This window comes from Microtus pennsylvanicus, chromosome 9 (assembly GCF_037038515.1).
Source record: "Microtus pennsylvanicus isolate mMicPen1 chromosome 9, mMicPen1.hap1, whole genome shotgun sequence".
NCBI lineage: Eukaryota > Metazoa > Chordata > Mammalia > Rodentia > Cricetidae > Microtus > Microtus pennsylvanicus.
The window spans coordinates 78,149,288-78,176,926 of record NC_134587.1 but is presented as its reverse complement, the minus strand read 5'-3'; the positions used below and the strand labels follow the sequence as shown (position 1 = coordinate 78,176,926).

General features: G+C 39.9%; 1 protein-coding gene across 1 annotated transcript in view; it reads left to right on the top strand.

The window, feature by feature from the left end:
* The window catches only part of Dlc1 (DLC1 Rho GTPase activating protein), a 347,498-nt gene that overhangs the window by 13,336 nt on the left and 306,523 nt on the right, over nucleotides 1-27,639 (top strand). The window contains exon 2 of the mRNA XM_075986541.1: nucleotides 911-2,059. Within this exon, the coding sequence (XP_075842656.1) occupies nucleotides 1,037-2,059 (1,023 nt within the window). The 5' untranslated portion in view covers nucleotides 911-1,036. The remainder of the gene's footprint in view (nucleotides 1-910; nucleotides 2,060-27,639) is intronic.

Here is a 27,639-nt window from a genome sequence, read left to right as displayed (position 1 = left end):
GATGCTTCTGGTTCACTTGAGTTGCTTCATGGGGAGGTTAGAATTCATTCATAGGAAAAACATGAGAGAAGTTGATGATGAATAGTAAAATATCACAATTCTGTGGAGGCAATGAACTCCATTGGTTATGTGAGCCTGGCCCTTGGAACCATGACCTGATTTAAAATTTTGGCTCATGCCCTAGGTCTATTGCTTTGAACACTCATATACCTTTTATGCTTCAACAATACTTCCATGATATTAGTAGTGGCAGAAAATGAATGTATGGATAGATGTATGTATCTTAAAACCTTATAATGGAATATAATAGGATGCATCATGCTTTCTTATTCATGAATTGTGAGCTAATATGAACTAAACTGTATTCTTCTGTTTCTCTGTTACACTCTGAGGAGAGACATCTTGGTTACTGGGACTAGTATGAGTTATTTTACACACTAATGAATTGCACATGCTGTCGCTGATCCTCAAGATTGTAGGACCAGTTCCCCGGTGGCCCTTGTTTCAGTTCAAATCAGCTCCCTTAATGGCTTTTATTCACAAAAGGAAATCAGGAAAGCATGCAAAGCCAGAGCAACAAGTTAGCTTTTCCAGTGAATTTTATTATGTATTGCAATTCAAGTATTTTCTTAATGAAGCTTAAAATGTTTTTAGTACTTATATCTTCATTCACTAATAAACCAGCCCAACTGCTTTTCTACGTGCTGATAGAGTTTTACTAAAAATACTAAATTTATTTTTTCCACTCTTATTAGACTACTTCTGAGAAACAAAACCATTAAGGCTAATAAACAAAGGCTTTGCATTATTTCCTACCTCTGCTAAATAACACAGATTTACATTCTTTGCCAAGAAACATTATTACCTTGGAAATGTATCTATAACAGCATATTTTCAAAATTTTTAACAGGCGACAAAATGGCAGAACACACTCTTTTCTTTGATCCATGAATTCAAAATCTTCTTCTGTCAAGTTCCATCCCCGGTGAACGTCATATGGAATGCATCTCCTTGTCTGTTGTTAAGCTATGGTGACATGTCTGTAGCTATCAGAAAAAGGAGTTGGGAAGAGCATGTGACCCAAAAGACTGGACAGCCTTTTAATTCTGATGAGTATGACATAGCATGTCATCACGGACTGGCATCCGACAGCTTGCAGGCAAGTATGGAAAAAGATGCAACCTTAAATGTGGACCATAAAGAGAAGTGTGCCTCTCTACCAGACTGCTGCTGTGGGCCCGAGCCACGAGACTTCCCTGGGAGGCCAATGGGTCACATTTCACAGGAGGTGGATGAAAGTGGCAGCCAGGAAGGGGACGAGAAGTTTCTGTCTCTGGAGGCCAGCACAGAGACGTTAGTGCACATTTCTGATGAGGATAATGACTCTGATCTCCACCTTACCGGTGATGCACAGATTTCAACTCCCCAAAGACATGAACGAGACAGCCAATGTAGTGTTGAAGGAGCAGGCTCCTTCCTCAAGACACTGTCCACTATGCAAAGTAACCAAGACTCATATAACTCCTGGAGGAAGGCTGGTGAAGCCAATGTATCTCCAGCAGAAGAAAGCGGGAAAAGGCAAGGTGCTGATGCTGTAACTAAAAGCCTGGAGCTTTGTAAGGATATAAATTCAAAGGAAACAAAAGATGTGCCCAAAGAAAATGCATGTGATTCTTTGAATGTGGAAGATACAACACCTGAGACCCAACTGCTTAATTCTGCAGTAATTGCGCAACAACGAAGGAAACCTGACCTCCCTAAAGAGGAACAGGAAAAAAATCACCAGCGCATAGCAGAAGACAAGTTCCTGGCTGCTCCTTATGTCGACAGGGGGCCGCCATTATTAAAAGCAGATTGTGGAAGCTGCCTTTTGCAGCCTCCTTCCTGTGCGGGTGGAATGTCAGCAGAAAGTGACCTGGACAAGAGCGGCTTCTCAGAACATCAAAACAACAGCCCTCACAAGGTCAACGCAGACGATGGCATGCAGTGTTTACACTTAAGGGGCCCAGTGACCACCCAGGAGACCATAGACAATCAAGTCAGACTGCGCAAAAGAAAGGTAAGCCTCACACGCAGATCAGCTGGCTTTTGAAACGTTGTAAATAATCATTCTCATCACTTACGAAGTAGCTTGGGCTACAGAGAATGCACAGATGTTTTGTTTTGACCTGTTAAGCAGCTCATACGGCTTAAGGACAATTCACTTGATAAGATGAGGAAGATGTGTGAGAGTTGGCATATAATAATCTTACTGCTTCACTAATAGCATTGCGATGCTTTGTGGCTCTTTAAAATTGTGTCCAGAAAGGACTTAGCATGGTTTGCTGTCCTTGGAATTTTGTCACTACAGTCCTTTACTTGGAACTGGTGAAATGGCTCAGAGGTGAAGGGCATATCCTTCTCTTCCAGAGGACCGTAATGGCAGGCACCCATGATGATTGGCTCGCAACTGTCTGTAATTCCAGCTCCAAGAAATCCAGGCATTCTCCTAGCCTCTGTGGGACACTGACCTTATCTGCACGTACTTGCACTCAGATGCACATAGACAATCAAGTCAGATTGTCTTGCACACACATACGCAGAATTAAAAAATACGATAACTCTTTAAAATTCAAAATAATCCTTTCTATATGGAAAGACAACACTGCACATGTACTTTAAATGGTATGCTAGTATATCCACTATCAATAGATACATTATTGTATCTTTACCTTGGAAAGGACCAATACATGATATGAAATTTTATTTTATACCAAGGCTTCTTTAAATGAATCCAGGGATTCCCCTGAGGAAGCTTCCAGATAAGAAAATACAGGGTGGCCCTACATGACTAGGTTAGCATTTGACTCTTATTCAAGATTTCAGGCTTCCTTAAATATATTGTAAACATAGTATTACATAAATGGATGTAAATCAAAGTGACAGTTACTCTTCAATTGAAGAAACCCTGAAGATTGGAACACTTTGGGCAATAAGAGTTTTTTTTTTTCAAAGATGTTTTTCGTCTCCTCTTCTGATGTAATCTTAATCCATAAATTTGCATTTACTAAACAGAAAATAGATACTCTTCATTTTGCTTAATTTGAGCTACCTACCTACTCTTTGAATTAGAAGGGACCTTTCTAATTCTCTCTTATTTCCATAATCTGTGCTTTCTGTTAACAAACTAGTTAGTAATGTATTGCTAGTTTGTTTAAATGAACTCAAGGCCATTTACTGCAGAAGTCAATATGCTCAGACCGTGCATCAACAGAATATCCTGTGCCTCTAGCAAACATTCCCTTCCCTATGTAAGCTGTATTGAAAGTTATTATGATTGGAATGCTCAGGCCACATTTCCAGAAATTTCCATATGTCCTATCAAATCTGTTGGCGAGAGGACAATAATGATACAAGAAAATATTAACTGACTAATGACAACAGCTCCCTAAAATAAGACAAATCTGCCCCAATTGCCTCCGGACACATTTGACATTCCTGCAGCAGATGATCATGGCTGGCCATTGGCATCAATATGAGGAATGCCGGGAGGAATCTGTGCTTCAACATACTGCTAAAGGCTGCACTTTGGAGGCTGTAGTTATAGCTCATTTACAAGTTTAATTGAAATGTTCTATTTTAAATATTTCAACACCCCAAAGTGTTGCATTATGAGTGGTCGGGAACACTGACTTTGATAGTACAACCTTTTGGCATGCCTTGGAATTAGAAGAAGAAATGCAAACATTTAGGTTTAAAATTTGTTATAGAAATTGTGGCTAAGATGGGAACAATTAGAATGAAAATGTGTAATCACTGTTGTTTTATCTGTTACTAATGAGTATTAACTATAAGTTGAAAATTGGCTCAATGTGTACCAAAATAACCAAATATATACATAAGAAAAACAAGAACCTCTGCCTCTCCCCCCCCCCCTTCAAGGCAGGGAGGGAAGAAGAAAAAAATGTAGAGCTCAAAAAAAAAAGTTTTTAAAAAAAAAGAACAAGAACCATGTCTTGAAAAAAACAAAAAATAAAAATTAAAAATTAAAAGCAAATAAACATATGTTCATTGCTTCATGTAACTAAAAACTAAAGGAAGCAGCTTAGTTTTGATCAATATATAGTTCACTGTTATGAATGTTTGGAATGCTACACAGCTATTAAACACTTGGTTTGAAGGGTTTGTAGAGGTGTCTCAGTCGGTTAACTGCTTACTGGACAAGCAGGAAGAATAAAATTTGATTTCCCAGTATACACATAAAAAGCGAGGTGTTGCAAGACATACCTTAACCCCAGCACTCAAGGACCAGAGATGGCGGTATCCCCAGGCTTGCTCATAATAAACTTTTGAGCTTAAATATGTTAAAATTGTCCATGGAATTGAAATTGAAACGACAACCATCAAAGGGAAATCAAGAGGACCGCAAGCGGACATTAGTGACTGAGCCACATGGCTGTGTGGCGTATGCCGAGAGCCCTTACAGCCTTGCATGAATCTCTGAGCAGAGACAGCTGCTTATAAGCAGTTCTCAGAGACACATTCCACAGAAGTCTGGAGGCAGGGGAGAGTCTAAGAAGTGGTCTCTTAAACCAAACGTATGTGAAGATGGAAAAGGCTTAGGGAAAGACTTGAGGTTGGAAGTTTTTGAAAAACTAGAGTTATTTGTCCTTGATGGTGGTTTGCTAATTAAAGAGACCCAAATTCCATCTTCCATAAAGAGCATGTAGGTATTTGCCAAGTTTTTGAGTAATATTGTAGTTAAAGAAATGTATGAATGTGTTTTTATTAACACACTTAGACGAGACATAAAACATACTACAAAGCAGGATAAGTTCCAAAAAGTATTGCAAAAATAATAACTTTGAGATGACACCACTACCCACTTCCAAGAAACTCCCTCAATCCAACAACAAATTAGTTTTGACTTTGGGATTCTTGATGTGCACGGTGCCTGTGCCTTTAACCTCAACACTTGACAGATGGAGGCAGAAAGATTGCCTCGGGCTCCATTACAAGTTCTGAGCCAACCTGGGCTACAGTGATACCAGATCTCAAAAAGATCTGGGCCAGGGGACACAGGCCAGTCAATAAAGCGGTTGCTGCATGGGCATGCGGACCTAGGTTCCATCCCTAGGAACCTGGTTGTATACTCTCCGTACTGGGGTGCTGGGGCATGCAGAGTCTGGCCGATGACAAGGACTCATAGCTATCCAACCTAACACACTCACTGAAGCCCAAGCCAGTGACACACCTTAGCTAAATGCAGTAAAGTAGAAACTGGCATGATGATTGTCTTCATTAGGATTTCTATTGCTGTGAAGAGACATCATGACTGTGGCAAGGAAAGCATTTAATTGGGGCTGGCTTACAGTTCCAGAGGTTCAGTCCATCATTACCATGATGGGGAACATGGTGGTGTTCAGGCAGATGTGCTGGAGTTAAGAATGCAACATCTTGCAGGCAACAGGAGGTCAACTGACTGCCACACTGACAGAAACTTGAGCAAAAGAGACCACAAAGCAAGCCTGACTGCACAGTGACACACTTCCTACAACAAGGCCATGCCTCCTAATAGTGCCACTCCCCTTGGGGGCCATTTTCTTTCAACCACCACAATGGTTAGGCAGGGAAAGTCTGAAAAGAAAGCTAAGTTATAAGCCCTGGCCTACATAGTAGAAGGAGAAAATCAACTCACCACAAGATGTCCTCTGACCATTGCACATGATCCATGGCGTATGCATGAGCACACACACACACACACACACACACACACACACTCATAGGCACATGTATACACATACACACATATAAGTACGAAACTGTTAAAGTAAATTAACTTATATAAAAATTGAACAGTTGCTCAGACACTAACACCTGAGAACACTCAGATTCTCTTAATGATCTCTCATCTACACACATGTTCACACTTATGCTGTCACTGAAAGGAGGAACGTGGAGCAAGTAACAGAAAGAGAAAGTGGGTAAAGAAGGATATAAAGGAGGAGTGGGGTGAGAGAGGAAATGGGAGAAGATAGGCTAAAATGGAACACTAACGAAAACACTGGCCAATTACATGGAAAAAAATATAAGTCCTTCCTTAACCAAAAGAAAAATCAACTTTCAGAAGGCTGAGATAGGATTCTGTGCCAACACAAAGGCATGTGTGGCACAAAGAATGATCACCAGCAGATCAAGGAGACAAGGAACATGAAGCTGGTTTTACTAATGACAGAGCAGAGAGGGCTAAATGACATGTCATTGTACACCGGAGTCTTTGATGGCCGCAGCCAGCCCTCCTGGACTGCATCTCCATCAGGCTAAGCAGAAAACTCTGGTAAACTTATTCTCAACAAACTCAAATGATTTGGAATTCTTTAAAAAGACTTTTCTATTATAATGTAATTATATCATTCACTTTTTCCTTTTCCTCCCTCCACATCCTCTCTTATCCCCCTCCTTGCTCTTTCATATTCGTGGCTTCTTTTTACACTGTTTCGCTGATTGCTGTCATGTACACGTGTGTGTGTATGTGTGTGTTCTCTTTTATTTTAAACCTTTTATTCATTTTAGATACCAACCACAGTTTTCCCTCCCTCCTCTCCTCCCTCTCTCCCTCAATCAATTTCTCTCCCCACCCCTTTTACTCCTCAGAAAGGATGAGACTTCCTCTGGGGAGTCAGCAAGGCCTGGTACATTAAGTTGAGGTAAGACCAAACTCCTCCCCACCGCATCAAAGCTGAGCAAGACATTCACAATAGGAATGAGCTCCCAAAGTCGAACTCATGCTCCAGGGATAGCTCTTGGTCTCAATTTCCAGGGACCCCTCAATCAGACCAAGCTAAACAACTGTTGCCCATATGTATGTATGTATATACATATATACACACATATATATGTGTGTATATATATTCTTAAAGGTGTAATACAACTTGCAATTTGCTCAGTCTTTATGTTATTTGTGTTTGTGTGTGTGTTTTAAGAGCTGACCATTTGATATAGGAATCTTTTTTTTAAATAAAGAAACAACTCCAAATTTTCTCCAAAATTGATTGTGCTATTCTCTCTGCCTTGACATAATGTTTTTATTAACATAATGTATACACCCTTCTTATAATTTCTCATAACATATAATGAACAACAAATTCACCGAAACTCCTTCTGGGCTGCTATTGCTTACTACAACCTAAGTTCATTTGAGGCAGATACTCAACCTTACATCTGTAGCATCCACCCAGATCATAGCACTTGCCTATAAATGCTTGAGTCAGTGAATTCCTTACTGTAATAATGATTTTTTTTTCAGAAAAAAAATATAATATCATCTTTGAAATAGCCATACTATAAAAAACCTGGAGAAATTAAATCAAACAGCCAGAGTCTGTGTTGTATGCCTTCTATGGTGGTCCTTGGGGGGCTGAGGCAGGGTGATCAGAGATCACACATTTGAAGCCAGCCTCAGAGAACTGTACAGCAATATCTTGTTCCAAAAATTACATGAACCAAAAATGGACTAAAAAGAACTAAATCAAACTTAGCAAATCATTGACTGCACAGTCTATACTCTATACCACAATCTCTTTTTACGACAGGGTATAATGGAAGCAGGACAAGAAACATACCATGTAAGATCTGGGTCTGAGTCCATCTCGAGTTGAAAAGTAATGATCAAATCTTATTCCTCACATGGCAATGTGTGAAATGTAAACATCATTTGGAATGTGATTAGTCGCTTCTGAAGAAGAGTGAACAGGGTAGAAGTGGAAAATGATAGAAAACCACTAACATTTATTTTAACCTATGTGCAAACATACGTAATGATATGCATGCATATTACCACGAAAGTGCATGGCGATCATTCATAGTTACTTAAGACATTTGCTGAACGAGAAGCACACAATCAAACAGGTGGGGAGGCCACCAGGCCAGGAATTCCAGCGTGGTTTTGGCTAGCATCTCTTTAAAGAAGGTAGGGACAGTATGGAGATGATGCATGCATTGGACACAGGAGCAGTTGCCAGGCGCAGAAGGCCTTATGCTCCTTAAATACCTGTGTAAGGTTCAAGCAGGGCTTCTGTTTGCTAATCAGACTACCACACAATGGAGGAAAGTGTAGTAATAAAGAGAAAGAGGAAGTGGATAGAGGAGAACAAGAAGAGAAAGTATGCTGCATGTGATGAAGATGGCAGAAAAGAAACAGAAAGAGTAAGGCAAACATGCTTAGGAAGTTTCAGAAGCCAGCATATTTCTTCGTCATTTCTACCATAAATAGCACAGAAAGTAGGAGGTTGGTGGCCAGATGTCTTTGGGAAAATGTTCTATGTAAATGTCTAGGCACCCAGATATGTGCCTATGTGTTCGGAAAGGAAGCGTTTAGATCTGAGAGTTTCTTATGAGTATTGTAGAAAAATTAGTTGTAATGTGTAACAGACCTCCCTTACTGCCAGCATGTGCTCTTTATTAATGGTATCATTAATAAGTTCACATTAACTCGGCATCAGCTCTTATTGCAGTGAGAATTACAACGCTAATATGGTGTTATTTTAGTGAATGAATGGCTGCTTCAGAGCCAACTGCACACCCCAGACTATGGTGATAGAGATTCTGATTTTGTTTCCTCATGGATTTCTGTTACTATAAACCAAGACTAATTTATTAATCTTCTAACACCAAAAAAAACCCACCAGATCTTCTGGCTTCCCTGCTGGAAGAAACGTCAGTATTCACAAGAGTTGGAAAAACAAAAAGCTTGCATAGCCCATGTAGCAGAACCCTGCCACTGTTATCTGGGCACGAGACACAACGGTGCCAAGAGACTCAGTGTGCCTTCTGGCTCGTGTTTCTAGGAAGAACACACCCTTTGCTGCCCACAACACCTCTGTCCCACAGATCATTTTCTGACTACACCAACAATTGCAGTAGCGCTTCTGAGATAAGCTCGCAATTTTCTTAGGAAGTCTAAACAAATAGAAGCACACACTTTCCCCCTTTTCTCTTCCTGTTCTATTTCTAGAGTGGGTTAGAAATAAAAACAAGTGATTAATGAACCTCTTTGGATTTTAGGTTCCATTTCTTAAGCCAGGGAGACTTCAAAGGAGTTCATTGCTTTTTATATGCATTGAAAATTAACCTGGAGGTTTTAGAAATGTTGAATTAGCGTTACTATTTGTTCTAGAAAATGAATAGCTCGGTCTGAGCTTGGTGTTTCTTGCCAAGAGAGAAAGCCGTGGTGAGGGGAAAGAGTCCAACCTAAATCAGAGATGGTATTTAAAATCTGTGATTTACATATGTCTCTGAATTTAGGGGCAATTGTCCTTCCTTCATAAGATGCTTATGAACATTAAAAGAGCCATAAAATGTGGCTGAGTAGTTATAGAGGGTAGAGTTAGAAAAATTTTTCATTGAAAAATTGAGGTGGAAATCTGACCGTCAAATAAATGAAGAATTTGTGAAATTATGTCTTCCAGTCAGCCAAATGCTAATGTAGCCTGAATTTGCACCATCTACAAACACCAGCACATACATTTATTTTGTTCAGAAAATTCTGAAGGGCCGTGTGGTCCATGGAAAGCCTCAGCAGCTTCCTCATTGCAGCGCCGGGTGTGGAACACAGTGATGAAGCTAGTGGATGCTGAGGCCAAACTGCCTGGGTCTCAACCCTGCTTCTCTGACTTACCCCTTGGTGATGTGGCATGTTATCTAATGTTTCTGAGCTGCAGCTCTCCGTGTGTATGACAGAAGTGTGGCTCTGTTATTAAGAAGAGTATACGCGTTCATGTATATGAATAGGCACCTATAATTAAACCAGAGCCTGACGGATGGTAAGCACCATGTGCCTATAATTATCACTAGTTTCTGATCATTTTTTAAATTGTCCTACTAAATTGGTTGTCAAGTAAATGAAGAATTTGCAAAATTATCATGCTTTTAAAACAGATTTGAGAGTAAGCTGAAATGTCTGGGAATAATTGAAGGGAAAAAAAACAAATGAGAAATGAAGTGTAGACCATCCATATGGACACACTATATCTAGCTTATCAATGTTCTCTTCAGCCTACTGCTCAGCCTAGCATTTGCATGCCAACTGAGTTTTTAACAAAGCACCTCTCTTTTCCATGAGTTTTGCCAGGCTCATGTATGCTCCGAACGCTAAGGAACTTATGCCTTATTGATGGCATGAGAAAAAATACATAATGAACCTTAGTCAGAAATTGTACCGCAGTCATCAGTAGAATCGATATTGGAACCTAATACAACGCTAGGCTTTGAAGCACCAGTATTGTAATATCATGGTTCAGCATAATTCAAGATACAAGGAATAAGTCTGTCTGATAAACAAGGCTAGAAAAGTCTTTTGTCAGATAGGGGACTCCTTTCCATTGCGCCCAACTTGAGCTCTTGGATTTTGTCCTTATAGGATTGGAGAAGAGACTGTCTCGGGCCTATTTTAATTGTTCTAAAGAAAGAAGTTTTTTTTTTTTTTTTGTAAAAACATAGGTGTAAAATATCAAGAAGCAAGCAAATGTTTCACTGAATCCATTGTGCAGACAGACACTTAAATGCTAAGGTTTTTATCAACTGTTCTACCATGTTATGAAAATGAGAAGAGGGTTGGGCCTGAAGCAAATTGGCTTCCTTTTTTTCAAATTAGCCTTTCAGCTAAATAGTTTCAAAGCTCATTTACAAAAAGAAAGAAAAAGTAAATCTAGGTTTCTAGATAATAGACACCAAAAAAGGCTCTGACTTTACAGTCGGATTAATTTACTCACTTCAATTCATTAGTAACTAATTATAAGCAGAACAGTAGATGCAGATCATAGTAACCAATCTGGTGATCATACATGATCAATAGATCTACTAATCACAAAATGATGATGCCCGAGGGAGCCATGCCTGCTAATTTCAATACTCTCTTTGATCCCTATCATGATTGGTTACTGTACCCATGGGAGTGCCTTACACCTGTCATTTAAAAATCTGTCAAGCTGAGAGCATGAAAAGCCAAGAACCGAGAGATTAATGCGTAGTGGGAAATTTTCTTTGGAATCACTTGGAAGAGGCCACCCAGAAGAATGTTAAGAAGAGTGGAACAGACAAGAAATGTAAAGTTACAGTTTACTTAATCTTACTGTAAATGAGGACATTTTAAGTTAAGAACAAAGCATGGGAATCCTATAGACTCTGCATGGGCTGTGAACCCCAGAGGGATAACTGTGTGTGTGACGGACACGATACGAGAACCCGTAGGCACTATGTCTGCTATGAGCCCTGCCAGATGGCCAGGCTCAGAAACCAGGAATGTGATGACTTAACTTTCATCCTCTCTCGGTGGAGACATCCACCAAGTGGGAAGCTTGCGGTGTATAACAAGTTTATAGCGCATAGGCGTAACAAGCAGTTCCACTCCCAGATTCCACATTTGGCTCCCAGCAAAAAGTCTTCTCTGAAACTTGTGGCAGAAAAGTTGGCAAAATACGAGTGAGCTGGTGAGTAAGGATGCTAGTGAGTGGGCTTGAGGCCCTCTACTCTGCCACGCTTCCCAAGGAGGTACAAAAGGGAAGCAGGCTCGCCTTTGAGATCATCACAGTTTCCCTGACACAGGAAGACTGAGTCAATGTGGCTGACTAGTGCCTACACCCAGAAACACAAGGCCTAGCCCTTGTGAGCACAGTAGTGACTTCTTACAGCATGTGTTTGCCATTATGCAGGTGGTATTTTAATTTTCTACCCATTCCTTAAAGGTATTCCTTGTACTCTGACTCCATTTTGTTGTAAAGGGTGTGTTGTTTACTGTGTTTTCTGTGTTCATTTGACTACACCAGTGCAAGCATCCTCCTCCTAGCAAATATGAAGTGAAAGAGAATTTGCTTTTCATAGGTTCCTAGATTTCACAAATGGAAGGAACTTTAAGCACCCCTTCATTTTACTTTAATTAGAATAATGAGCGTGTGCTGACGAGGTCAAGGAGCTGTAATTTAGAGCGTTAATAGCCATGTGTCCTGCTACCAATGCACGGTTGCAGCCCCCACGTAGAAGATGCTGAGTTGCATATTATTATAGAAAAGCTGTAATTTAAAAGTAATCAGAAAGAATTGGCCAACATGAAAATGTAACACAAACCTAATATTAAGGGGGTTTTTTGAAAGATGAAAGAAAATATTTTATCCTTCTATTTTAGACAACTGTCTACTTTGTGTGCAGGAGGGAAAAAAAAGATAGCTTTGAAGATTTCACTGAATTTCAGGTATATGCCGAGAAAAATACAAAAATGAATTAGAAATTAGAAATGGAATCTATAGAATGGTGTCTTTTCCCCTCAGTTTCTCCTGGATTCTAGTTTGATAGTAAAAGGTCACTCTCTACTAAGGTATGACTGTTCCCTAAATTCAATTTATCTGCATTTTCCCCTACAGTCAACATAGACTTTTATCATAAATATTATTTCTGTCCACTTAGAAGATATAAAGCACTTTCTCTCAGATGTCCACAGTGTTTGGATTGAGGCATGATAAATTTTAAACAAGCTGAACAGTATTTCTAACAAGGTCCTCCCTGAGAACAATCATTAAGAATGCAAGAGACAAAAGAACCTTCGCTAACCGTGTATTTCAATATACTCTCCTGTGGATTTTCTTGCATACACATCAATGATCATGTAGAGGACTAAATCTTAATTCCTAAAATTTTTACTATCCTGGAAACAAAATGCTTGCTTAGAAGTGATTAAGTCTGTCCTGGGCAAGATGGAATAGAAAGAAATTGGTTTTCAGTATTCAGTGCCTTGTAGTTTCTGTAAAGGTAAGCCTGCAACCTTGACAACTGACGGTTTGTTTGCTAAGAGAGACTGCACGGGCAGTCATTTTGTTGCTTCTCTGCACTCAGGTGTGTACGAAGCTTCTAACTTCTCATTTCTGTGTGTTTAATTTCTGGTTTCTACATCCATCTTTCCACTATTAGAAGATGCCCACTTTGCTCTGGAGATACCATTCAAAAAGTCAGCACAATGGTACTGAGAGTCGTGCACAGACACTGCTCCCAGGAGCTGAGCCCCTAGCTTCTCTTCCTGAAACAAAGCACTGTGCAGTAGTAGCCCCTACAGACTGTCACAGCAAAGCTGAGCACATGCAGAGCCCCTTGAAGTGGGAAAAGTAAGGCTTGGGGCTCCATATAAGATTAGTAACAGCCTCAAAGAAAGAGCACTTTCATGATACTACCTATTTTCCTTCTTTTATTTTTCTTCCTTCCTTCCTTCTTTCCTTCCTTCCTTCCTTCTATATTTCTTTTTCTCTTTTATTTGTTTGTTTGTTTGTTAGAAGACAGGGTTTCTCTGTGTCTGACAGCTACCCTGGACCTTTCTTTGCAGAATAGTCTGACCTTGAATTCAGAAATCCACCTGCCTCTGCTTTCCAAAATGCTGCTATTAAATGTGTGTACAACCACTGATCGGGCTGATACTACTATTTGTACTTGGATTTTTCTTTGGGCCAACAGCTCACAAATAGTGACATGGAAACTTATTATTACTTATGAAAGTTGGTCTTAACTTAGGCTTGTCACACTAGCTTTTATAATTTATACTAACTCATATTTTTATTAGGCTACATTCTATCATGTGGCTTTTACCTCTCTCCCATTCTGTGTTATCCAACTCATTTTGGATCTTGATGTTGTCTCCTATACAACTTGATTACCTCCTCTTCCTCTCTCTATCTGGAAGTCCGGCCTATCTCTCCTGCCTAGCTATTGGCCATTCAGCTTTTTATTACACCAATCACAGGAAGACATCTTCTTCACACAGTGTACAAATATCCCAAAATACCTATTTTCATCTTTTGAATTAATTTTAATGAGAGAAGAATAAAACCAAAAAAAGGACAATGGCAACACATTGGTTTCTTTTCTAGTGTGAGGATTCAGGGAACAGAAATAAAAGTCAGTCTATGTGAAGGGAAAAAATACAAGTGTGTTGGTGCCACCCAAAGTCTGTTTTCATAGGCTATGGAAAGAGTCACTTAAGGTGAGTAACAGCCTTGTGGAAAGACTTCTCTTGTGCTCCACTTCCAATTCTGAGGAGTTAGACATTTAGCATTAAAGCTAGACATTTAGAATTAGACATTAAAGCATTTTTTACATTTCAACACATGCAAAGGACCTGATTCTTAAGAATAGATAGTGCAGAAGTAGGTGTTCGTCATAACAGTTGCTGTCTAAGCCAGCCAGAGGCCCATGGGAAGCTTTTTGCTCTACGTCTATCACTGTGAACATCTGTGTCATGGTCTGTGGGCACCCAGGTGAGAAGGTGCAGATGTATTTCTTGGCAGGTATCGCCATTGGCCTTGAGGGACTGCTTCTATTCCCAGTGACATATTTACCTTCTCGCACTATCCAAACTATAGATTTTCTTTACAGAATTCCATCAACACTTTGGTCATACATGTCTGCCTTCCTCACTTTTTCATCCAAGGATGTGGTAAAAGCGTTTGAAATAAACAGAGCTCACTAAGAGCTGGCCAAGAGCAACACCTATCTGTCAACTGTACAGTTGATTTGACTTATTCACACAAAGACGAGTTATAAGAAAAAAATCAAACTGATTTTAAAGCAATTTAAATTAAAAGGCACGTGTGGGCCCAAGAATAGAAAGAAATCAGTCTGTGTGGAAAACACCTCTTCAGAAATTCAAATGTTTTTTTAAAGACTGGGAACGAAGCTCTATGAAAGGGTAGATGTGAGGTATGCACAGAGTTCTGACTTTAATTCTCCAGAACCAATTTAAAGGTTTATGAAAATGACTATTTGAATCATATTGCTGCATGTCCTGTGGAATGATAAAAGTTATTGCAGAGAGTTGAGCTGAATGACCTAGAAATTTGAAACCCTTATTGACTTTTAGATGTAACCTGTGAGTTGAGTGGATTTAATGATTGAAGAAATGATCATGTCAAATCCCCAGAACCTATCATATCCATCCCCTGGTCCCTCTCTTATCACCACCGTCTCTGTCTTGGGCTCCTGAAACACCTTAGCTGGCTTCTAAGCCTTTAGTGCTGCCCCATAAGAAACAAACTAATTCACATTGCAGTCTGTCCCAAACATGACACCTGTATTTTGGCCTCCTCTCTTCTATAACTTCAAGATTCCAAACCACAAGAAGTGGCTTTTCTGTTGGTAAAAATCCAGACATGGCTCACCACTTTGAATACTGTATGTAAGCAGAGGGGATGAAGAAGACAGCTAGCATGGGACAGCATGAAGTCCCTGCCAAGCTGTCCAGAATGACCTCCTTCGATACCATCGAGGCCTGGGTTTGGTAGGCTCAGCGGGTTGCAGTGAGTTCAAGATCACAAAGGAGGATGGGACGTGAAGAGGACAAGCAGAGTCAGTTAATACCTGTCTATTAGTATTTGCTAGGAAAGGAAACAAAGAGAATGGAAGATAGAAGGGAATGTGGATGTATTTTTTTTATCAGTTTTCTAGGAATATTTGGACATATCTTGCTATTAGGTGTGAACGATAAAAAGAAATGTTTCTATACAAAAGGAGGTTTGCTGGGAGAAGACATGGTACACAGAGAATGGACCTGAAAACTGAGGGGATGGTTTAGAGGCTAAGAGCACTTGCTGTTATTGCAGAGGACTCAAGTTCATTTCCCAGCACTGACATCAGGTAACTGAACACACGTGGCAGAGAGAAAGAGAGACAGAGAGAGAGAGAGAGAGAGAGAGAGAGAGAGAGAGAGAGAGAGAGAGAGAGAGAGAGAGAGAGAGGCGCACACACAAAGTTAGTGAAAATAAAAACAATCAAATAAATATTGCTAAAAGAACCTTAGCCAATATCTCATCCTTGAAACAGGAGGGGAGTAAAAACATCCTGTGGGGTGTTCTCTGTGTGCCCTTCAGTAGAATGTCCTTGTTTTATAGATGTTACATTTTTTTTCAAACCTCTGAGAAAGCAAAATATGACTATGAATGTTATTTTAGATACCCCTCTGCCCTCTCTCCCTCTTCTCTGCCTCCTTCCCCACCCCCTCTGCAGGGTATATCTCCACTCAATCCATCCATACTGCATGATCACCACGCTTCTTCCTAAGAGACCATTACTTCCCTTAAAGACACAGCTCACTCTTCTCTTAATTGTTTTTCAGGAGTAAATCATATTGCCCAGTGCTTTAAACACTGGAATCTTCTACTGGAAGACTTACATTTACATAATAAGGACTACTGAAAGATTCAAGGCATTAAAATCGGAACCAAAGTGAAACTCAGTGGAAACAGTTAAATGTGTAGAAACTGCAAAAATCAAAATGCCATGGCATTGTTCATGGCATTGATAAGCACAGCTCAGAATACATCTGGAAGTCAACTTAAAGAGGAATCTAACAGAACATTATCAGGCATTCAAAATACCTCATAAATGGTCTGGTGCCAATCCAATTAATCATGATGTCTTTCATGTTAAGTATAGCACAGATGCCATTTACTGAGGTTTCATTGTAGGGTAACTATCTGCTAAAGTAACTTCTCCCTCTGCCATGGGTCCCTGGTTAGCTTGCTGGCATCTTATCTCACTCACACGGACACACGTATATAACGTTAAAAGCTAAAATCCTGAGCCCAGGTTGCCTCACATGCTGAAATGTTTTCAACCTCCATTTCCTTGCTGATTGTATTATTTCATTCAAAACTCCATTATACATGTGCACCACGTTCTCATTATCCACTTGTCTGTGAAGAGTCATTGGGGTAGATCCCATTTCCTACGGGTTGTACAAAGACTAGCAATAAACATGGATGTGTCTCTGCTTTGGGAAATAAAGTCCTTTCTGTGTATGCCCAGCCACTGGTTCTTATGAAAATAGTGTTTTTAGAATTTTGAGCAACATCTACACGGATTTTCATAACAGCTGTGCCAGTGCACACTAGCACCAACAGTAAATAAATGTGCCTCCTTTCTCACCCTCTCCAGCCTTTGCTGTTACTTTGTGTTTGTGTTTGTTTGTGTGGCCCGTCTGATGGGGTAAGGGTGAACCCAAGTTGTTTTAATTTGCATTTTCCTGATAGCTGGTGATTTTGAAAGCTTTCCCGTGTACTTATTGGCCTTTTGAGATCCGTTTGAGACTCTCTACTCAGATCGTTGTCTCATTTTATTTTAGTGAGTTGTTTCATGTTATTTAGTCTCTTGAATTCTTTGTATATTCTAAATATTAATCCTCTATCATATGTGGCAAAGACTTTTTTTCCTTTATTTAGATGGTCTCTCGACTCAATTAACAGTTTCCGTTTCTATGTAGAAAATTTTTAACCTCATGGCGTCTCACTGTTCAGTAATTGGCCTCATTTTCTCAGTGACTGGATTCCTATGGAGGAAATCCTTTCCTGTGTTCATGACATGTTTCCTGTACTTTTTTCCCCTAGAAGTTTCAGAATTGCAGATCTTAGGTTAAGCTTTTCAAAATCCCCTTCGAGATGATTTTTCTACAAAGTGAGAGAGAATGCTCTTGGTTCATTCTCCTCCATATGGATACGCAATTTCCCAGCACCATTTGTTAACAACACTTTCTTCTCTCCATGAGTACTGGAGCGTCTGCATCAGAAATAATGCGGCTATAGCTGTCGTTACCGTGGCTCTGTTGTTCAGCCTGAAAAGAATCATCTCTGTGTACTGCAAATGTGTTCAAGTGAGTTCATGGATTAAGCTGATTAATTGTTGAGAATTTTGCAACATTAATTCAGAGTTTGGCGTCGTCAACACAGGTAAGAACTTTCTCAAAAGGATTCCAGTCCCTGAGGAAGTGAGGCCAGTAGCTGACAGCTGAAATGGATGAAATAATGAGATGAGTCAGAGCACTGTGGGAAACACTGGTGAAAGCGCGGGTTCACTCTGTTTGAAAGGACTTCGCGATTTCCCTCCTCGCTAAGTAGCTTTTCAAGATGGCATCTGTGGTCACTTTACCTCACAAATTCCGTTCGATTACCTGCAAATTATTGACACTTTATTTGTAATGGATACCTCTCTGGATAGGGTGCTCTCAACATTTGAGTGGCAGCCACAGGTTCTGTAGTCCCCCAACTCACCACAGGGCTTACATTTTTGTGGTTATGGTCATGTCTTCCTTTATACCATTTATAAAGTGTTTGCTATGGTTGCTGCTTATAATATGATCTTTTATTCACTTTCTTTTTTTTTTCACTGAATCCAAAAATCCCCATGGCTTCTGGGCACACAATAAGAATAACAGGAAGCTCATTATTTTAACCATGGTGTTCATCAATGGCCTGATAGAAAAATGGCTTTTCACTATAACAGTACATGGTCTTCTTGAACCAAAATTACAAATGGAGGTTTCTTCAACGTAAAGATTTTCAGGAAATAAAATATTATTTATATTACCTCATAGCATGCACCTTTTTAAAAAGGATTCTGTATCAAATTTTATTCCTAATACAAACATTTAGAGCAACAAGAAAAATCATCTGTAAAGACTTTTAAATGTTTCGTGTTTTTAAACTGCAAATATAGTTTTAGTCTTTTTGTCTTTAAACTTGATGTCTGGCTCATTATGAGTGTTTTGCTCTGATTTTTGTTTTCTGTTTGGTTTGTTTTCACACACACACACATAGAGAGAGAGAGAGAGAGAGAGAGAGAGAGAGAGAGAGAGAGAGAGAGAGAGATTAGGTAATTAATTTATCTTAGTCCTTTAGGCTGCTGTAACAAACTGCTATAGGCAGGTAGTGTTGGGGACCAGCCTCAACAAGTTCATACGTTCCAGGGTAGGGGTATGTGGATTAAAAATGTCAGGCAGAATAGAGAGAGATACAAAAGAAATACAGGGACAGAGGATAGTACCAGGAGGGCAACTCAGTGAATACTGAATACTGAATTCTCCCGCATATATTTTCCATATGCTTAGATACCCTAATCCAAGTATCCTGTAGGCAGCCACTCCCTGGGTCAAACTTCCTATTTTAAAATGATGGAGCAGGAATAGGCTTGAATTCTCTGACTTTAGATCAAGGTGAAGCAGATCCACCTCTATGGGCCTTCTTATTGTCCAAAACACCTAGGAACCACACTCTAGATCAGGATCTCTTGTTTGTAGACACCTGTTACCAACAACTTTGAAAGAGCGAAAATAGACTCAAACTTGCTGATATCTAGTCAAAGTGGAACGGGACTCACATCTGTAGGCCCCCACAAGGTAGTTTGTAAACAATAGGGGTTTACCCATCAAATTTCTAAATGAAGTCCAGAGGTGGCAGAAGGTTGGAGGTTACTGGTGAGCTATTTCCCTGTTTGTGGGCGGCATATTGAAATTCCACATAATGGAAGGCATATTTCCTAGGCCTTTCTGTGGTTGTTTTTAAGAGAGAAACTCATATATGGTAGACGAACACAAAAAATCTTCCTACTTCTGCCACCCAAGTACTAGGATCGCATCCATGAGATGTCACATCTGGGTTTGATCCTCTTTTTGGATCTCACTCTTCAGGGTCCCTTCCCGGAACTTAATCACTTTTCAAAATACTCATCTTCAAGCACCATACCACGAAGGATTAAGTTCCAGCATAGGAATTTCGATGGGACGCATACCTTCAGATCTCTGCAACCCCAGAGGTCCTTGGTTCTCAATAAGTCAGAATGACAAACTTTCTGGGGGCTTCCTATAGAACAGTGACCTTGAATTTGTTGTTGTATAACTTTTTCTATTCATCTTGTGTGTATTTGCCTGCACATAAATGCTCATGTGTATACACACACGTTATGTATGACACGCATACAAATGCAAAAGGAAAAGTAGCCGAGGTGGATTTACTCCTACCAGCATGGGGTCTCCAAGATAGAACTCATGCCATTAGTCTTGGTAGGCAGTGCCTTTACCAGCCATACCCTTTTCTGTTTTATTTATTTATTAGTAGTAGTATTAGTATTATTAAGAGTGCAGAACCTTCATTATGGAGGTGTATTGTTATTTTCCTAGCTCATTTCTCCAGCAGATGGACCTGGAGCGTGTCAATCACATTCCCAAATGCCAGAGTTCCGTTAGGAAACCTGGATACACCTTGGAGCTCCCCGCTTCTCTTGTTCTCATCGCTGTATTTATTTGCTCCAGGGCTAGCTGGCAGGACCTGTTTCCTTGTCAGTGTTTACGCTCAAGTGCAAGAATTTGTCGCATGTATGTAAGTAAAGTTGCTGCTGCTAGAGCGAAGTTGCAATATCTTTCCTCTAGAAAGTGGGCATGGGGATTCTCTGCTGAACATGTCTTCCTGTTCTGGGCAAATGCTTCATTCCCAGATGCCACCTGTGGAGCACTGCAGGCTTTGCTGGCATGTCACATGGGCTTATCACTAATATTATCACTACTGACTTGCACAGCAATAACCAGCATCCCTGAGTCTGAACCACCCCCCCACCCCACCCGCAGTGCATTGCTTGCTCCTTCAACTATAACCTCTGTAAATCAGATTCTTTTCTGGTTCTCTTACTCCTGCAGTGACTTAGTAAATAAATATTTATGTGTTGATTAGCACAGTGTAGAGCTGAGAAGTGTTCTGTGAAGAAACAAAGTTATTAGTGTTAGCAGCACAATTTCAATGTTGAATGTCAGTTTCTACGTCGATTATGAAGAGGGAATCCCCGCCACAACAAGAAGCGCTTGAATCATTTTGATTTGGCACGTGGAATGATTTTATTTAAGATACCAGCATTCCCTGCCAACTGCAGACCGTGGATGGCTCTTCCCAATGGCCCAGCAAAGCATTAGGGGTTCAACTATGTCTCTGGAGACTATTACAGAAGACTTTTAGAGACACAGGCCAAGATTCACAGTGTATAAAGAATGTCCAGAGATTAATGATCATTTGTCCAAGACTTAATGAATTCCTAAGCAAGAATATGAGTCACTTTTATACTGTTTGGAGTAAGTTATAGAAAACTAAATGTTGGGTGAAAGAATAAATATTTCTCCAAAATTTCCATGTTCTCATCCCTTCACTATTCACCTCCCTAAGACAGCAAACAATCCTTACCTTCATTCTGTGTGTGTGTGTGCGCGCGCGCACACACACACACACACACACACACACACACTTACATGTGTGCATATAAGTCTATAGTTAGAACACACTAGTTTCTTCTGGAAGGCCACTGGGATTCCTAAGTTGAAGGATACTGTTCCCAGTTTCTCCCCTTCCCTGGGAAAGTTAAAAATAAGCCCTGCTGAAAAAATAAGTTGGCACTTGTTATTTGAGAAAATTGCTTTATTCCAGGAACTGCCTCATGTAGCAGAAATTTATTTACCATCTGTGTGGACTTTAAAATTTTTCCATCTTAACGGATACACAGCTGAAATAGAAACAGACCCTCTGTGTACAGGGCCTCCATTTTTAAAGGGTGTCAACCAGGAAAATGTTGGGAATTTTCAAGCTCCCTAAAGTGATAGAGCCTCATGGTCACCCCTTTGCCCTGAGATCTTTAAGGAAGGAGCCTAGACTGACATCACCCAGTGACAGAGGAAGTGGTTAGGGCTTGGGTGGAGGAGGACAGACTGTGCCAAAGAATAATCTCCTCCCTTCTCCTCTTCTCTCCTGTTTCTCCTCTCCGGGCCTCACCTCTCCTCTCTTATTTTCTTTTCTTCCTTTTTCTGTGTGTTTGTCTCTCTCACACATTTATGTATGTGTATATATGTGTGTGTACATGTGTATATCACAAATATATGTAGTATATGTGTATATATGCACCTTATGTATATATTCTTACACCTCTCACATTATGTGTTTATATATATTTATTTAAAGGAACTAGAGTATATGAATATTCATAGTCATTGAGAAATAACGACCATAACCAAGCTAATTAATATATCCATCACCTCACCCAGATATTAGTTTTTGTTGCTGAATTTTGTACTTTTTTATTATTATTTTTGAAATGAAAATGTTTAATCCCAACCTTTTCAGCAAATTTTAAGCATATAATTTACATCATTAGATATTTTCACACTGTTGTCTTCAGAAGGGCATTTATCCTGATCGGAATCTCCTCCTTCACCAGGTACTCAACCCTGGTTACTCTAAGTCTACTCTCTACTTCTATCAGGATGACTTCTGTAGAGCCCACAGAGACGTGAGGTCATGTCCATAGAGCGTGTCTTTCTGTATATGACTCATTTCACTTAGTAGACTGTCCTTCATCCTCCACCTGCTGTACAAAAAATGCCAGTATCCTTCTTAGTACTAAATGATCCTCCATTGTAAAGTCCGCTCTCCAAGCTCAACTAACTGAGCCTCAGAAACTGGTTATAGATTGATGGGGCTCTCACATGTGTGATTTTTACTTATTTTGGTCTTTTTGAGACAGGGTTTCTCTGCGTAGCTCTGACAGTCCTCGAACTCTCTCCGTAGACCAGGCTAGCCTCAGACTCAGTGATCTCTCGCCTCTGCTTCCCAAGTGCTGAGATCAAAGGTGTGCATCACTACCTCTCAGCTAGGTCCCAGTATGATTTCAACATGAGCTTTCCCTGATGGCCAGTTATGTCAAAATCCTTTTTAATATACCTGTCTGTCATCTGTATATCTTCTTTGGAGAAGTAGCTGAGATCATCCACCTTATTTTAAATGAATTATTGGAATTTTTTTTGGCCATTTGTGTTATTGCAGTTGGATTTTGCAGTCTCGTTTGTTGTGGGTTTTGATTTTGGCTATTGAGTTGTCTGAGTTCCTTGGAGGTTTTGCATATCAATCCCGTTTTAGATATGTGGTAGACAAATGCTTCCAATTTGTCACAGTTACTTGAAATACAATGCTTTGAAATGAAATGAGGGCCTGAGGAGATGGCGCCTCCAGGAAAATAGCCGCAGAACAAGCCTGGTGACCTAAATTCAGATGTCCAGGTCCCACATAAAAGTCAGACATACGGACCTCAACATCTCTAGCATGTGTCCTACAGATGGGCAGAGGACCTAAGAATCTCCTGGAACTCAAGAGCCCACTGTCTGGTTTATCAACACAGCCGGCATACACACGCGGACACGTGCACAACACATTATACACACATCATACACGTACATGCGCACACCACAAAATAGAAATAAAAGATATACTAGAAATGAAATGCTCTAAGCAATAAAACGCTCTATTGTGTAGGCCTTTAAACTTATGTAATCAGATGAGACAAATGTGTTTTTCCAGCTGTATCAAAGGATTATTTTATTCAAGGGTTTTATTAAATTCTTCCATGGGAGGAAGTAACTCCGTTCAGCAAGGGGGAAATAAGGTTAAATGGGTGGTGGAACACAAGTGAATTTATTGTTTGGTAGGGCTTTATATAAACCACAGAAAAATCAAAGGAAATCCAATTGCCACATTTTAGGCAAAATTGGCTGCCCCGCCTGGACGTTTTCCCACAGTGAAGTGATGGTGTCATTGGACTAACCCTGCCTATATCTTTAGTCCTCTTCAAAAACTGTGTATTCCTTCCGGGAGATTTAAAAGCCTACTGGAATCTGGATATGCGCACGGGCTTCAGCAATGCAAATGCCACAAATGTCATAGCAAACGCTAGGCAGATGTTTTTCAAAACTAATAGAAGGTCACAATTGCCTTAAGTCATGTAGAGTTTATATTTTAATGCCATTTCTAGCCTTTTGTTATTGAAAATTTTATGCTGCTCTTACGACTCAAATATAGATGTCAGTCCAACTTTTAGAATATGGAAACATAGACAATCTATCTAGAATTTACCAAGGCAAATGGCTGTAATCCATGCTAATTGGGCACGAAGTATGTGACTGCCTTGCCTGGGATTTAATCGGCGCTCTCTCATTTAATCACCACAAAAGCTTATGAAGTAGGCACAAGTAGATGATACTTTTGTACAGAGGCCCTGACATATGGATAAGTGACAGATCCAGGTCGCAGAGAAACTGTCATTCAGAGCTCATGGCATCAGTGCCCCAAACCAGCAGGGATGAATGTGAAAACCCAGTCCTATAGGATGTGCAGGACTGGTGTTTCCTGTGGTGCTGGGGACTGAAGGCAGGCTCTTGTAAACGCTATACAAGGCCAGGGTTGGCTCATGCTATTGAGCACCACTGTCGCCCTTGTAGTTCCTGGAGTTTTGCTGTGCATATATATATATATATATATATATATATATATATATATATATATATATAAAGAGTATTGGGCTCATCTTTTATTTTTATTTAATATAGAAAGCTCAGAACTTCCCGAATAAGACAATGTTACTTAGAAAAAGAATGTTGCAAATTCAATTAAGGAAAGGAAGTAATTAGGATAATAGTAAAACTCAAGGAAATAAAAGGCAGCCATAACTTTGGAGAGATTCAACAGCAAATTGATTCCTTGATAACCCGAAAAGTAAATATATTAACCCCTTTCAAGTCAAGAGAGAGAAAAATAAATAATGCTATGAATGGAGACATATGATTAGTGTTAAAGTGAAGGCTAACAAAGCAATAATAAAATAAGGCAAAAACAAACTTTAGGCTAATGAATTTGGAAGATTACAAGAACTGGAAAGGTTTTCAGAAATTATAGTTGCTGTACTAAGTCAATCCAAAATATCATATCCCAACACTATTTTGAAAGTGTATTCTAAGCCCTCCCTTAAGAATTCAAAACCTGGATGACATCATAAGAAACTCTAATAGCCTTTGAAAAAATGAGGTCATCTGAGTGTGTTGTTAACTACTCCAGAGAAGAGGAAGGAACAGATCTCATTTCTCAATGTAGACTCAAAAGCACTAAGCAGGTTTTTGCATATAGAAATCAGCAATATAATACTAGATCAGACATGTCAGATTAATTCCATCCTGGGAATGAAAGAAACAACTGAATATTTGAAAGTGACTGTCTTAAGTCTGTAAAGTCACTTAGTAGTTTCGTGGCAACATTGTATAATCATCACAATGGACACAAAAAAGGTATTTAGAAAATTCAGTATCGTTTTATTTCTTTAAAGAGAGAATTGGGGAAGTTGCCTAATTTTACAAATTAGCGTAAGAACTGTAGAAATCTAAAGCAGATGGCATTCATAATGAATGATACTCCCTTCAAGGCATCTGTTCAACCTAAGCCTCACCTCCAGCTTAGGGGAAAGAGGCCAAAGAACCAACCTATGTGCAGATGACTGTCTGCTCAGAAATCCCCAGAGTGCAAACCAGACATATGATTGTGAATAACAGAAAGATTTAGCACACTTAGAAAACTCCAGATGAGCTGTAAAAATTAACATTTTTGAATGCTCTAGAAACTATAAGTTACAAAGAAGTAAATCAGCAAATCTTCATGTGTTGTATATTTTCATGTTAGTATGTATGTCTGTCAGTCTGTCTGTGTGCTATGTGTGTGTGTACACTTGTGTGCATGAATGTACTCACTTACGTGTACGCATGTGGAGGCCAGAGGTAGATTTTAGATACCTTTCTCTATCACTCCCTGACTGCTTTTCATATATTACTTTGCTTTCTTCTTTTTTTAAGAGGCATTTTTATTAGTTCTTTGAGAATTTCGTTCACTGCCTTTTGGTCATAGTGCCTTTTCTTATTTTTCTAGTTCCAAATTAAATTTACTATATGTTTAAGATATGAATATTTAGTCACACAAATATAATTTTAATGTAGCATTCAAATGTTTAAATGCATGTTAGTTAAGATGTAATTATATCACCTCTCCCTTTCCTTGTCTTCATCCTACTACATTGGTTTTGAGAAAGTTTTTGCTGAATCCGGCCATCAAACCCCAGAGCTCTGCTTGTCTCTGCCCACCACCACCTCCTAGGTCTATGGCCACTGATGTGCCCTCACTCACCTGGTTCTCTTAGGGTTTCCTGGATTCTAAACCCAGGCCATCGTCTTTCCCTGCCAGCACGCTGCCCACTGAGACTACCTGCCCACACCCCTGTATTGGTCTTTAGTACACTGGAATCAAACCATGTCCTGAAAGATGATAAAGGCTTAAGTGACTAGAGGGGTATATTGTATTCACATCCACATCCATTATTCTAAAGATGCCATTGCCTCCCAACATGAACCTTGGAGTCACTGCAAACAAAAACAAAAGTCTAAGCTTTTCTAAGATGTTTAATAAATAGAATCTAAGCTATGTGTGGAATCACAGTGGATAGAGACTATTGAAGGATTGCAGGTGGAGAGGACTGGTAAATCCAAATACTGATATTTAAGAACAATATAATTAGCAATGCAGTGTGTTCTATGATGAATTAGACAAATTAGCTAACTGAATAGAAGAAAAGGCTAAAAATAACAATGAACTAAAACCTCACATGCACAGAACTTTGGTAGTCATATTCTTAAGAGAGAGGAAGGAACAAATGTCATTATTTCTACTAGTTGGGCCTTTCATTCTTTCTCAGAAGAGCTGATTTGAAATCCAGTCCTTCAGTGGCGGAGTTCCAGTTGCAGTGATCCCCGGAGTTTACATTCTGCCTGTTTTCCAGGCAGCAGCCTAATGACCAGGTGTCCCTCCCAGGAATCCTGTTTTTAACACGGAGGAGTTCTGATGGCCCTTGAATGTTTTGTGGCCAGTTTGATTCATCCAGGACGACCACTTTCTAGGACGCCCTGCCCAGGAAGAGAGTAAGGCCTGATTATGTCATTCAGATGAGATCGGGTGAGACAATTCAACCTAAAGGGGCAATGCAGTGTGTATCCTATGCATCACAGGTCCCAGAGAGAAGGTAGTAGCCCCACAGCAGGCAGAGTGACGCTATCCAGTACTGTCAAAAACTAGGTACAGCTGAGTGGGAGAGTCCAACCAGGGATGGAGAGCGGGGGCGGGGGAGCAGAACAAAAGTCTTTGCTATAGTGCAGTGTGTTACCCCAAGTCCATTTCCTATGGGAATCTGTAATGAGGAGGTTGAAGAGAGCCCTGTGAGGCGAGAACACAACAGAAGGGCACTCGCTGGAAGCCATCCAAGCAGTCAGTGCCAGGGAGTGCAGCAGAGCTGTATCTGATACAAGTCCTGCTGTCAGCATCGACGTTATCCTGGAAAGATGATTCCTTTGTTGTAGGCTCCCTAAGGCTGGGATTGTAGACCTGAGCCACAGGGCCCATTTTAAAGCTTCATCCTCAGCCTTGACCTGTTCCAAACCTCAGAAAGTCTCACCCCTAGACACCTGAGAATCACTCTTGATTGGGTTCTCCGGGATAAGTGTGTAAGAATGTTAACGAAAACAGGGTGAACACTGTCAACTTGAGGCCTCTAAGCATATACATGGGCTTGCATACTAGAATGTGTGTGTGTGTGTGTGTTTGGGATACACTCACACACACACACACACACACACACACACACACACACACAGTGGACTAATAATACCTTAGTCATTGTAAATAGTAGGGCATTGCCTATATTAAAACAAAAAAAATATGTTCAAACCTTGTAAAATAATTTGAATTTTTCTTGAAGCTTTTTTTATCAGTTGTATTAAGTACCTACAAATGCTAAAATATGACTGCCATTTTTGTGTTGTTTCTTTCTAAAAGACAGAAGTTTCTCTTAGGACAAGAACTGAAGGCCCATGTGATGATGACCAGTCCTTTCACAGATATTACAGGCTTTATTGAGAATCTATTTATACTGCAGTACTGTAACATTTTATTTTTTATTTTACTTTTT